The sequence below is a fragment of the Erythranthe guttata genome, chromosome 4 (assembly GCF_056151865.1).
Source record: "Erythranthe guttata isolate IM_541 chromosome 4, IM_541, whole genome shotgun sequence".
NCBI lineage: Eukaryota > Viridiplantae > Streptophyta > Magnoliopsida > Lamiales > Phrymaceae > Erythranthe > Erythranthe guttata.
The window spans coordinates 10,776,421-10,790,913 of NC_142536.1; the positions used below are offsets into that span (position 1 = coordinate 10,776,421).

Here is a 14,493-nt window from a genome sequence, read left to right on the forward strand (position 1 = left end):
TTTATTGGTAACTTCACAATCCAAAAAAAAAAATATGATCAGAAAGATGAGCAAAATAGCCGGGACACAAAAGTTAGTCCTAGAAAACTTAAAGTGTACTGGAAAAGACGAACTAACCCTTGAATTCGCATGCTCAAACCGCATGTGTGACAATAGGGTCATTGTTTTGCCGAAACGTTGATAAGGGGCGCCACGCCCAACAACCGACTAAGTTCAGGTATAAATGTGGAAGTTTTGTAAGTTTTGCAAAATACCCCAAAGTCCAGGGGGCAAAAATGGTTTTTTACCCATAGAAGTTAGAAGTATTAAAAGAGGAAAAGACGAAGTTAGAGTGAGAGGAGAAAGAAACCGAACCACCACCTGTTTCCGTCGTCGTTAAACCCTAACCACAATTCTAAAACCAGCAAACAGTATTCATGAATTATTATTAACCATGACATTCTCTTCCATTTTTATTCAAGATTATTTGAAGCTGAAGCTCAGAGCCATGTCTCTGGCTCATCTCGCACACCCACCTAAATCTTTGTCATCTATAGCAACTACATACCGCAGGCTCCACAGTTTGTACCCTCAAACCCATGGCAACACACTTCTAAGGGGGTTTGCTTTTACTTGCTCTGCTTCCTTTTCTCCATCTTCTTCTTCTTCTTCCGTTGTTCAGAGGCGCAATAGAAATAATTCTTCCAAGTTTTCTTCGCCGCATTTTTATCAGCAGAATTTGGGGTATTATGCTTACAACGATTATGTATCCGACGATGAATCTGATACTGAGTCCCACTCTTCTTCTAAGCAATTGGTAACCATTTTTCCTTCTCGATTGTTGTCAATTGTCGCCTCGTGTTGGGGAATTCATATTTCAATTGTCGGGTTCGGGGATTCAGAAGTGTAAAAATATTGTATTTTTCTTTGGTTATATTTCCATTTTCTCTTTCTTGTTTTGTTATTTTTCATTAAGTTTACTTTGTCAATATCGATATATAGAACACATTAAACATAGTTTTGGAACCCAAAAATGCTTCCTAAAGTAGGACCTAGTAAATATGATTTGGTAAGATTGAATTATGCATATTTCGACTTATTTATAATTCTGACTTTATTATTAGTAAGGTTAAGGTTGCATTTGGATGGTGATATTTTGTTTTGAGGGGTGAGTTCGAGCTTAAGTACTTGAAATAACTGAGATATTTGGTGGATTTGAAGTCCACACAAAAATGATTGATGAAGAAAATGAGTTAAAGCGGTTCTAAAGGATTTCAAATGTATGGTATCTTGTACTTCTCCAAATGAGCTTAGTTTTTTGTCAGATTTCAAATCCTTCACTCTGAAATCCTTACATGGGAATTTCATTTAGCCTTCATAACGGAGCTCTTTCTTGGTAGAATTTTGATAATCTTGATTGTGCTTTGTACCCAGTAGTTTGAAAACTATTTATTTCTGATTTTCAGGGTTCTTCAACCCTTGATAATGTTGAAGACTGGAGGTCAAAGTTGACCACACTTGTGCGCTGCAAAAATGAGGAAGAAATTGTATCGAGGGAGAAAAAAGACCGACGTGATTTTGAGCAGCTTTCAGCACTTGCTGCAAGAATGGGATTGCACAGGTAGTTGAAGGGTATTTAGTGTATATCTCTTACTTATTTGGAATTATACCTAAAGGTTTCTTTCTATTGCAGTCGTCAGTATGATAAAGTAGTTGTGTTCAGTAAAGCCCCTCTCCCAAATTATAGATCAGATTTGGATACCAAGCGTCCTCAGAGGGAGGTATTTACCAAATTCTATTTTACTGAATTTTTTAATTTTATTTTGCCTTTTATGTTAGTAATTAAAAAAAAAAGTTATCCAAAGCATTTCTTTGTAACCGTTCGAGAACATTTTGTGGCAAGGAAAGAATAATGTGATTTTGAAATGCTTCCCTTTTGATACTTTACTAAGTGTTTTTTTTTTCCTTTCAGGTTAGAAACATAATTTTTTTTACTTTTTCAAAAGCACTTGTTTTGTAAACAAGATGTGGCCATAAAATACTTCCACTTCATCCCACTCAATTTCTTAGCTTGGGTTTTAATTTGAATATATTATTGATAACATGGACCATTTTTATTGTATTTGCAGGTGGTGTTACCATTCGGGTTGCATAGGATGGTAAATTCTCATCTCAGAGCGCATCTTTCTAGGAAGGCTGTGAACAAGGAAGATTTTGTGAATGGTTCGTTCCCAAAGTCCAATACGGGTCAGAGTCCATTAAATGGTGAAGGATTTGATGAGCAAGAGGAGCCCTCAACCCAAAGTGTCATAGCTGAGAGAATTATTAAGCGGAGGAGCTTGCATATGCGCAATAAACAACAAGATTGGAAAGTTAGTACTATCCATATTCTATTGACTCGTAATATTACGTGCTCTATTTTGTCATTATTTCGTACTTGTTCTGCGGATTGATTTTGTGATAGTTGGAACGAAACACAATTTTGTTTAAAGATAATTTTTTGCCTTTTTCAATGTTGAGATTGCTAGAAGTATTCAAGAATACTTTTGATCAATTGTGACATGAATTCACTGCTGAAAACAATAGGACGCTGGTCTGTTGCATTATGTTTCGTTGGAGCATTTAAGTAATAAATGATTTTTATTTCGACCGCTTCTTATTTACAGGAATCTCCAGAAGGCCAGAAGATGCTAGAATTTCGAAAAAGTCTTCCCTCATATAAAGAGAGAGACGCATTATTGCATGCCGTTTCCCAAAATCAGGTTCCTCATTTTTCAATTAATTGTTCTCAAAGAGGTTCATTTGTGCTTGATTGTTTGATTTTTTTAATTATTTTGTGCACTGTGTCTTTTAGCCAAAAGGAATTTAGCGTGTTGATCATAATTTTTTTTACCATTTGCATCATATGGACACCCACACCCTGTTAATCTTATTATTTGACTAACTTTTATATAGGTAATTTTGTCTAAAACTGAATGTCGTGAAATGACATGGATATATTTGCAGGATAGAGTGAATGGCAGTATGATTTTCTAGTATTTTCATGCAAGAAAATAAAATATTCCTATAATCACAAAAGTTGGTTGACGACTGAAATAATGAAAAATGACAAAAAATTAGTCCTTTGTGCTACTTTTCATCCCTCCACCCTTGAAACCAAAGCAATATTGCCGGGTCGTCACCTGCGATATTACATTAGTAACCACAGCTGCTAGGACAAATCTCTCATCATTAACAAAATTGCGGTCATCACTTGCAATATTGACTAGAGGAAGTTACAATATTTGGTGGTTTGCTCCCTTTTAACCTACTGTTGTTGGCTCCCATATCGAGAGTGTGTTATAGGTGGTTTTGGTCTCTGACTGGGCGATAGGCAGAAGGAATTGGGTGTAATTATGAATTCTATACACATATGGACTGAAGTAACAGAAAACTCTTATACCTCGTTCTTTTTCATATTTCAGTTTTCGATGTTCGTTATTTTCCCTGTTTTCTGTTACTATTTCAGCAAGATTTTAAAATAAAATGTCATCCAAGGTATTGTAATCTGCATGAGTGACAACTGATGTTTTACAGGGGTATCTGTAAAATGATGTTCTGTATACATGACAATATATGTTCTTTCACATGATTCTGTTAGTTTTCTCTAAATTCAAGTCGAAAAGCTAGAAGATAATTCTCCATAGTGCTTCATATCATCTATGTAAATAATGTAATTGTCGCTGATAAGTTAGGTATGTTGTTTGCCGATTATCCCCAAACATAGATTCAAATTATCATAAATTCACACCACTTAACCAAGATAAATTGCGAGCCTTTTGAATTTCAATTGTTCTTCCATATCCTTTTTCCCCACTAATTGATAACTTGCTGTCTTATATTGTAACTTTATGGCACACCCCCAAATTTATAAAACATCGTGCATCAAAACTTATCGAGCATATGTGCAATGCTGGCTGTGAGGCAAGTGGACTTGTGGAATGCTTCTCTCAGTGATTTTGCCTCTAAAACACTGATTTGAGCTGTTTTGGAAACTGTACCCAACCATTGCGGGATAGCTATATCTCTGAAATGAAAGGAAATATAAGTGATGGTACATTATCTGATGCATGTAATCAGATAAACCTTCAGTCAATGAAGTGTTTCAAGTATGTTTAGCCTCTATTGGAACAACACAGTGATTTTTTTTTTTTAACCTGGGTCTACATATTCGTAGGTTAATTGGTTTTCCAAGGGGAATGAAGTCCAATTGGGTCTGGGACTTTGAAGACCTTACTCCTCTGTTATAGTGCTTTGTATTATTGTTTTTGCCCTAGATTCCAATTAATTCGGAATATTCTTTTCCCCTCTTTTGTTATTGCTCTTACTGGAGTCTTGAAGGACTGAAGCTCTTTTAAAGGGTGATGAATTCCATAGTGGAGTCCTGTGGCCTCTAACCTAAACAGAGGGAAGACGAGCAAATCCCGTTTAATCTTATCACTGGGATATAACTAAACCCAGCCTTTTCTGTATCAAATAGTGTGGGTCTTGAAACGAATAAACTCACTAATGTGGATTGAAAACAGTACAAAAGAACCTAGGTTTGGTGGTACTGACAGGATGTTTACATGGACTCTAAAGTCTTGACCCCCCTATACGGCCTTCACTTTACTGTACCTGCATTGAAAACAGTTCATAATGAAGTTTTTTATATCATTTTGATATTATTTAATCAGCTTTAAGGAAAATTATACAGAGGATTCTAAGGCAAGTCTCGAGTTATCTGCTATCTAATGTGTTAAATTTGTTTTATAGGTGGTGGTTGTCTCTGGTGAAACTGGTTGTGGAAAAACTACACAACTGCCACAATATATCTTAGAGTCAGAAATTGAAGCCGCACAAGGAGCTGAATGTAGTATTATCTGTACCCAACCGAGACGAATATCTGCTATATCAGTTGCTGAGAGAGTTGCTGCTGAGCGTGGTGAAAAAATAGGAGAATCAGTAAGCCTCTTTTCTCTCTCTGATTCAAACCAATAAATTCATTCTCTGATGCTTATATGATTAGTAAATCACTTTCTCTGAAGGTCGGTTATAAAGTTCGCCTTGAGGGAATGAGAGGGAGAGATACTCGTCTCCTTTTTTGTACTACTGGTATCCTTTTAAGGAGATTATTGGTTGACAGAGAATTAAAAGGCACAACTCATGTTATTGTAGATGAGATTCACGAGCGTGGAATGAATGAAGGTACTTTTAAATTTATATGGTCTTCTTTCTTTACATATTTTCTCTGTTCTTAGTGTAATCTGAATTTTATGGCAGACTTTCTTCTGATTGTACTGAAGGATCTTCTTCGTCGCCGACCAGAACTGAGATTGATTTTGATGAGTGCAACTTTAAATGCCGACCTTTTTTCTTCCTATTTTGGTGGTGCTCCAACAATCCACATTCCTGTAAGTTAGAAATGTAAATTTTCGACATCGCGTGATTGTGTTCTGCATACTTGTTTTTAATCCCTCCCCACCCCACCCCCTGTTTTTTTTTTAGAAAAAAAAAAAAAAATCTGATCCAATTGCTAATTCTATGATATTGTTATCATCAGGGTTTTACATACCCTGTCCGGAGTCACTATCTAGAAAATATATTGGAAATAACTGGGTATAGGTTGACACCATATAATCAAATTGATAATTATGGGCAAGACAAGCAGTGGAAAATGCAGAAGCAGGGTCTCAAAAGAAGGAAGACTCAGATAGCTTCAGCTGTTGAGGTATTTGTTCTTTGTATGATCAAATCATGTTCTCTCGACTCTCTTCTTTCAGAAATTTATACTTTTTTCTCGATTTGAAACAACAGGAAGCTCTTATGGCTGCTGATTTTAGGGAGTATAATCCTAGAGCTAGGGAGTCACTTTCGTGTTGGAATCCAGACTCAATTGGGTTTAATCTTATTGAGCATGTCCTCTGTCATATTTATCACAAAGAAAGGCCGGGCGCTGTGTTAGTATTTATGACTGGTTGGGATGACATCAATTCTTTGAAAGATCAACTTCAAGCTCATCCACTATTGGGTGATCCAACCAGAGTTCTTTTGCTTGCATGCCATGGTTCCATGCCCAGTGCAGAGCAGGTAATTTAGATGCCTTCTGATTGCCCAATTGCTTTTTGTTAGCTAGTAATTGTTAAATGATTTGAAACGACCATTGCCTATGTAAGTGGAGGCATTTTACCAGAGTGTAAACTAGGAATGAGTAACTCAGGTTTTATGTGTGTCTGTGTTTGGGGGGGGGGGGGGGGGGGGGTGGTTGTGTTTGGAAGAGGGTGGGTGGTAAGGATTAGGACACATAGACAATGTTAAACTGGTTTGGGTAATGTAAACGGGTTTGGGTTACTAGGACTGAGAAACTCGGGTCGGCGGGATTCGAACACAGTACCTCTCATTCAGCCTGGCTCTCTGCTCCATGTTCAACGGTTTTGGGTAGAACTCATCCACAAAAGCTAACTCAAGGATAAAGGGTGCCAATTCCACATATATAACTTTCAAATTTCCTTGTTTGGTAGACATGTTCTATCATTTTATATATTTTAACGATGAATATATAGACGTGTTCTATTTTTTCATATTTTTTAAAAATGAATATATTGATGCTTTTGTTTGATTGGCACTATATCAATTAGGGCACACAATGTTAAACAGGAAGATGCTGAAATTCTTAATATAAATATATTTATCTTCTTATGATACGAGACATACAATGTGACAGCATGCATAGTAAATTAAACTTATTATGCATTTACCTACTTCATTTCTCTATCTTTGCTTCAGCCTTCTTCCTGTTCCACCTAATTTTATCTAATTTTGTGTCTATCTTTACCATTATGTTTTTGGGAATGCAGAAACTTATTTTTGATAAACCAGAAGATGGAGTGCGGAAGATTGTTCTGGCAACAAATATGGCTGAAACAAGTATCACCATAAATGATGTAGTTTTTGTGGTTGATTGTGGGAAAGCAAAAGAGACTTCTTATGATGCTCTAAATAACACTCCTTGTTTGCTTCCTTCCTGGATCTCCAAGGCTTCGGCTCGCCAAGTAAATTTTTCTTAGTTTCTTACTTGGCAATTTTTCAAGAAACTATTTGTGGGGTGTATATATATATATATATATATATATATATATATATATATATATATATATATATATATATATATATATATATATATATATATATATTAGTAAATGCCGTACTTGACGGATGCTATTTTGTTTATCAGAGGAAAGGCAGAGCAGGCCGTGTTCAATCAGGCGAATGTTATCATCTCTACCCGAGGTGTGTGCATGATGCCTTTGCAGATTATCAATTGCCGGAGCTTTTGAGAACACCTTTACAGTCTTTATGTTTGCAAATCAAGAGTCTACAACTTGGGAGCATTTCAGACTTCTTGTCGAAAGCACTACAACCACCCGAACCTCTATCTGTAAGTTAAATGGAGTCCCCAGTATATATGTACAACTTACCCATTTTCCTTTTCCTTGCATTTACCAGCATCATTGCTGTGTTTGGAAGTTTTATCTTCATATCTATTCATTTATCTGCTTCCCAGGTTCAAAATGCGATCGAGTATTTAAAGATGATTGGGGCTTTAGATGAGAGTGAAAATCTTACAGTGCTGGGTAGCTACAGAATCCTTAACTTTTCTTATTTACAGTATATTCGTATTTTTGTGTGTGTGTGTGTGTGTGTGTGTGTGTGTGTGTGTGTGTGTGTGTGTGGCCTTGGTAAGTTCCACAACCATAGTTATTGCAAAATCCGAGGTGTACTAATGATATGTTCGTTTGCTGACAGGGCGCAACTTATCCACGCTTCCAGTTGAGCCAAAGCTTGGTAAAATGCTTATATATGGTGCTATGTTTAACTGCTTAGATCCGATGTTGACTATTGTTGCTGGCCTAAGTGTCAGAGATCCATTCTTGATGCCATTTGATAAGAAGGATGTAAGTAGTATCAGACCTTGAGATGTATATTTATATTTTTTTTTCATTTCGATTTCTGTTTATTTAGTACATAATGAAAACTAAACATAATTGGAGCAAAAGAAAGAAAATGAAACAAGTGAACTTCTATTGCTTTTCCATGAAAATGTGCAGTTATATTACAATCTCCCGAGCACCCCTTTACAGTTTCATGAATAGCTTCTGGATATTTCTTCGTGTCTTCGCTATTGGAATATGGATTTCATCATCTGAAGTTCCTTGATGGCTATAATTATGTCTGATTTCACATGTTCGTAATATCTCATTGCCATTGTTATTAACTTGACTTGGATTTTTTTTGGGTAATGTTATAAATTGGATGCTTTGATCTGTTTGATTTGTCTACCCCTAGACATAAAGTTTATCATTTAAAAAAGTTCCTCCCTTTTGCTGATTAATTGAGTTGTTCACAAATGCTTAGACTGTGCATAGTGTATATCACTTGATTATGAGGAGGTTATAGGTTCCTGGTATGGAACTCGTCTCTTTCTGGAGAATGTTCCAAGTTTTTTTGACATTGCAAAATGCTGTGTCCATTTTTTATTTTTATTGTTTACTAATTGAGCATACACTTTTAAGTAACGAGTTAGATATAGTCTCATGCATTAACGCGCAAGCCTCCAACACTAGCGGTGAATGTGCACACGTATCCATAATTTCAGCTTGTAAGCATCCTGTAATAATAGAACTTGTGGGTGCATGCTTTGGCTTCTAAAATATAGACATGTTGTATTATTGTTCTAGTTCATTAGGTTTCTCTTTTTCACGTGTTGCAGCTAGCTGAGTCTGCAAAGGCCCAATTTTCAGGACGTGAGTTCAGCGACCATGTTGCTCTTTATCGGGCTTTTGAGGGCTGGAGAGAAGCTGAAAGGAAGCAGTCTGGTTATGAATACTGTTGGAGAAATTTCCTTTCTACACAAACTCTGAGAGCCATTGATTCCTTAAAGAAGCAGTTCCTTTATCTGCTCAAAGACATTGGTTTGGTTGAAACTGTTGATAATTGCAACAAATGGAGTCATGATGAACATCTCATCCGTGCTCTTATATGCGCTGGTCTCTTCCCTGGGATATGCTCTGTTGTGGTCAGTTCATATTCGTGCTCATATTCCCTCAATCAGTCCAATATTATTTGTTGATAATGTTTGGCCGGCATTTCTATCAGCATATTAAGTACTAATAGTTGTATATTTATACAGAACAAGGAGAGGTCAATATCATTAAAAACCATGGAGGACGGACCAGTGCTTTTGCATTCGGTACGATTATTCAGTTAACGCACCTTTTGATACTTATATATCTCTATGTCGAGCTTGGATTAATATCCCTTAATTGTTTTTGTGTCAGAATTCTGTGAATGCTCAGGAAGCCAAGATTCGATTTCCTTGGCTTGTTTTCAATGAAAAAGTGAAAGTCAATTCAGTATTTCTCCGCGATTCAACTGGTGTATCTGATTCCGTGGTACTTTTATTTGGAGGACATATTTCTAGAGGCGGAATCGTAAGTCTTATGTTTGGAGGACATTACATTGCGAATTCCTTTAGTTTAAAGTCCACTTGCTTGTAGTTAATGCAGTTTTGTTTTTCTTTTCTTTTCTTTATAGGATGGCCACATGAAAATGTTGGGGGGATATTTGGAATTTTTTATGAAGCCCGAGTTGGCTGCTACATACCTGAGTTTAAAGAGTGAGCTTGATGAACTCCTTCAGAAGAAGGTATATATATGAAATGAAATGTTTGTTATGTAGTCATTTTCCATTAAATTGTTCAACAATTCAAATCTTAGATGTCTCATATTTTGTTGCACTGCAGCTTTTAAATCCAAAGATGAACATAGAGGAATGTCATGATGAACTTCTAACAGCAGTGAGATTGTTGGTATCAGAGGACCAATGCGAAGGCAGATTTGTGTACGGGCGTCAGATTCCAACACCTTCTAGAAAACCCGAAAAAGATATTCAATCAGGTATACGAAAAGGCGGCAATGACAATGCAAAATCTCTTCTACAGACCTTACTTGGAAGGGCAGGTCACGAACCACCTTCATACAAGACAAAACCACTAAAAAACAACAAGTTCAGATCAACGGTTACATTCAACGGTCTAGATTTTGCTGGAGGACCTTGGGGAAGTAAGAAAGATGCTGAAAAGGATGCAGCTGCAGAGGCTCTCAGGTGGTTGACTGGTGATAACCAGTCATCCGAAGAAACTGTCGACTACATGTCTACCCTTCTCAAGAAAAGCAAGAAAAAACAGTCTAATTCTCCTGCTAGGTGGAGGTAATACTTTCTATTACTTAATTTGTTGGTAAATGATTGAAAAAGTCAACCCGAAAAGATAAATGGTTCGAGGCAACAGAACGATATTTTTTGGGGGCAGAAGCTTTGTGAAGCTTTGTTCGGTAATATGGTATAACTATAGCAGAGGCTCGCTCATCATCATCTGTATATATATTATCTGCTAATTGGTGTTAAGAGTTATGTAAAAGTTTTGATTTGGAATGTCGTAAGCAGATTCGTCCTGATTTGAATTTGCTGTAAATTGAAACAGCATCTGTATGATCTTTAAATACATTAAGCCTAGTAAAAGCATTTTTTCGACCTTTTGTAAGGTGGATTTAGGCCGATACAATTTTTTTCTCTGTAGGAAAACGAGTAAAGTGAAATATTGCAAAACTGATGATATTTTTTGTCGATTTATCAGTATGCACCTTCAAAGCAGCTGCAGTTATGCTGTTATACTGAAATTATTCTAGATTCTTTGATATCAGAGTATGATTTCTGGTGATTTTGTCAAACTTGACCTTCGACTGGTTATATATATATATATATATATATATATATATATATATATATATATATATATATATATATATATATATGAAATGCCTTTTTAGGAAATTATTTGGTTAAGACTGTTGTCTGAATCTGACACCGAGTAGCTGTATGTATTTTAGGTGTGTATGCATGTATTGCAGTTAATTGCTCACCCCCTTATAATGTCTGACTATATAAAAAAGTACTCATGTTAAAAATATTAGTAAGGATCCTCTATGTTGTGTTTCATATAGCTTGCTGCCCCTTACATGAAATTAGGATCGGCAATTGAGCCGGGTCTAACCGAAGCCCGATGGCTCGGCCCGATTATATTTGTGCCGAACCTACTTTTTAGTGAGTCGGGCCGAGTTTGAGCAATTTTACTAAACCCGATTTATTTATGAGTCGAGTTTGAGTCTACAATGGCTCAATCCGAATAAGGTCTGACTTATTAGGTTAATAATAAAATATATATTATATTTATGATTTTAATGTTATGACTCAACATACAAGTTACGATCGTATAATATAATTTTATTTGCAAAATAAAATGAATTAAGTGGTGGTGGTGACATTAAGTAAAATAGGAATCAAATGCAAAATACCCATTGAAATCCAGCTGCTGAAATTTATCACCGATATTTGAGAATATAAAATGTTTCCAATAATAAGAGTTACTAGTCTTATTTTTACTTCTTTCAGTCTTATTTTTAAGTTTTTCCAATAACTTGCGAAGATCGTTTAGTGTTTTTTTGGATTGGCTTCAAATGGAGGTAAATCTTGTTTATCACTTGTTTTTATAATTTTTTTTTACTCATCACAATTGTATAATAATGAGGCCCGATATAAACTCGAAACCCGAAAAATACATGAGTCGAGCTTGAGCCTATACTAATGAGGCCCGATGATATGTGAGCTTGAGCCTATAGTAACGAGGCGACCCAAGCTCGGCTCACATGACCCGATTGCCAGCCGTACATGAAATTAGCATGTAAACTTAGTTAAATGACAAAACTACCCTTATTAGTTAAAAATTTGTGAAAAATATTTGGTATTGCGTAAAATAAAGAGAATAATTTCATTTAGATTAAAGTCCTTTACTTAAATTTTAGTATCGTTTATATTTCATGGAACATTTCTCATTCTATTTTAGGGTCTGTTTGAATCATGGATTTGAAAATAAAGAAACGAGAAATGTAAATGGAAATGAAATATGTTTGGTTTCGAAGAAAAATAAAAATGGAAATCTTGGTTTAATGACGTTCGACCGCGACCGATGTCCGATTGTGCGAGGAAGATGTAAAATCGCAACATTCGATGTTCAATGGCGATGTTTTCCTTCACTTTACTCAAAATATTTGAGGAAATAAATTTTTCTTTGTTTTAGTCTAATTGTTTTCCATGTTTTCCTCTAAATTACTTTGCAGCGTGTTTTACATTCTAACCAAACAACAAAATTATTCACCTACTTTTTTCATTTTTTAAACACTATTTTTTATAAACTAAACAAAGCCTTAAAGTCCTCTAATTAGGTTATGTGGACACTGAAAATTCAATTTTGCGCCTCATGCAACAATACATAAACATATTCACTCAACAACATATAGAGAGTTTAGCCACTAAGGACTTAATACATGAACATATTACCCAATAACACATAGAGAGCTGTGACTTTAGACTGATCTACATGAAACAGATGCATTCAACAACTTAGAGAGTTGAGGAAGAGGACTATTCAATACATGAATATATACAACACACTACATGAATATATGTATTCAACAACACATAGAGAGCTTATACAAAGAACTTAGATTGAGTTTTATTACTACATGAATAGATGTATTCCACAACACATAGAGAACTAAGGAAGAGAGCTGAGTAAGAGAATTTAGGACCCGTTTAACAAAAACATCCTACATCTAATAAGATGTTTTAGGAACGGTAAGTTATTAGATCTTATTTTAAAGATCAAATTTTGAAGTGTTTGAACATGGAACATATAAGTTACTAGAGTGCAATTTTGTATTTTAAGTGTTTTAATTAGTACAAAAATGTGGGGTATAACTATTATTTTAAAAATAATTTATAAGCTCCTAATAGCTTACTTTTAAAACTTTGAGATCTTTCTAAAAAAAAAAAATACTAAAACATTTTATAAGTTTGCCAAACATGCTCTTAGAAATTTACGAAAAAAATGAAAAGTACATAAAGAATCAACTGGAAACAATACATACACTGAGCGTAAACATAATGCTTAGATCGATGACTTAGTACTATATGAACAAATGCTTACGGGTGGGGGCACACGTCCACCAAGCTCCTTAATTTGCCATTTCACTATCAATATATCTATCTGTTGTCTATTCATATCTATATCGTCTATAATTACTTTTTTTATTATATATATATGTATATATATATATATATATATATATATTATAGAAGTACTTGTGTGGCTGGGGTTTCTTTCACTTCTGTATGTACCAAAATGCCCCTAAATAATTAGGTTAGTAAAATAATTTTATACACACAGATTAGTTCAATCTGTAGAGGTGCATCTAAAATTAATAGTACATGCAAATTAATTAGTTCATGCATATGATGAGGTTCATCCAACTGATACGATTCGCCGTAGCTCTCGCAAGCCAAAACCCAATCCATGCTATTTAACAGATGGCTAGAATGATATGCACGAGAAAAGTTTAATTAAATATTATTATTTATTTACTTATATTTTGTTTAAAAGTTATTATTAGATTATGGGTAGTTATTGTAGAGAAGTTAATGTATTAATGGGGAACTATTGTAGGAGTTGTTTTTCTTTATATGCAAAAACGGAATTTGAAGTTTCATCTATAGCAATATATTGCTTCTTTTACCAGGAGATTGTATCAATTGGTATACAGAGCCACATTGAGATAACATCAATACCGGCTTGAACGATGGCAACTAACAGAGAAAGATTGGAATTGTTGGAGAATTCCATCCAAGAAATAAAGACATCGATGCAACAGTTAATGGAGAAATGGCGAGAACAATGCAATCTGCGTAATCCTTGGGGCAGACGGAACAGTCGTTCGCAAACGAACACGTTGACCGAAGGGGAAGATAGCGAGGGGACTCACGCTTCCAACGGCTCAGTGAGAAGACGAGCGTCGGGACAGAGGGGTCACGAATTTAGGGACAGACGGAGGAATCAAATACGAATGGATTTTCCAAGGTTTGTTGGGGAGGAATCGAGGGTTTGGCTTAGTCGGGCAAAACAATTTTTTTTTGGCTAACGAAATCCACGGTACACGAAAGGTTACATTAGCGTCATTTAATCAAGAAGGGGATGCCAATCAATGGTTGCAGTGGTTCGAGCGAGCAAATCGAGATCGCCGAATTTCGTGGAAACACTTCGAAAAGGGACTTCTTCTCCGTTTTGGACACGGAGACTATGAAGATCCAAATGAGTCAATATGTCATCTTCGTCAAAGAGGACGATTTTGTGAATTCTTAGGAGAATTCGAACGCCTCATGAATTGTTTGCCGGAGTGGGGAGAAGAGGCACTCATGGGAGCCTTTATGGCTGGCCTCCGAGAAGAAATAGCAAGTGATGTTCGGCTATTTAAACCAAAGGATTTGCAAAATGCTATCAAATTAGCCAAGAGAAAGGATGAACAATTACATTCAACACGAAAATGG

The 14,493-nt window shown here is 35.6% G+C and overlaps 1 protein-coding gene across 1 annotated transcript; it reads left to right on the forward strand.

Moving 5' to 3' along the window:
- Positions 1–209: 209 nt before the first annotated feature.
- LOC105976176 (DEA(D/H)-box RNA helicase family protein) lies at positions 210–10,733 on the forward strand. Its single transcript, XM_013001469.2, has 19 exons — positions 210–796; positions 1,446–1,600; positions 1,673–1,760; positions 2,109–2,351; positions 2,646–2,741; positions 4,774–4,962; positions 5,046–5,205; positions 5,281–5,411; positions 5,561–5,728; positions 5,815–6,087; positions 6,855–7,049; positions 7,232–7,435; positions 7,562–7,631; positions 7,804–7,952; positions 8,768–9,073; positions 9,188–9,247; positions 9,336–9,488; positions 9,592–9,702; positions 9,800–10,733. Exons 1-19 carry the CDS (start codon positions 434–436, stop codon positions 10,268–10,270), a joined length of 3,585 nt encoding a protein of 1,194 aa, XP_012856923.2. The 5' UTR covers positions 210–433; the 3' UTR covers positions 10,271–10,733.
- The last annotated feature ends 3,760 nt before the right edge of the window (positions 10,734–14,493 follow it).

Coding starts and splice junctions, on each gene's coding strand:
- LOC105976176 (XM_013001469.2), top strand. CDS start 434: ATGACATTCTCTTCCATTTTTATTCAAGATTATTTGAAGCTGAAGCTC. Junction 797..1,445: donor ACTCTTCTTCTAAGCAATTG/GTAACCATTTTT, acceptor TCTGATTTTCAG/GGTTCTTCAACCCTTGATAA. Junction 1,761..2,108: donor CCAAGCGTCCTCAGAGGGAG/GTATTTACCAAA, acceptor TTGTATTTGCAG/GTGGTGTTACCATTCGGGTT.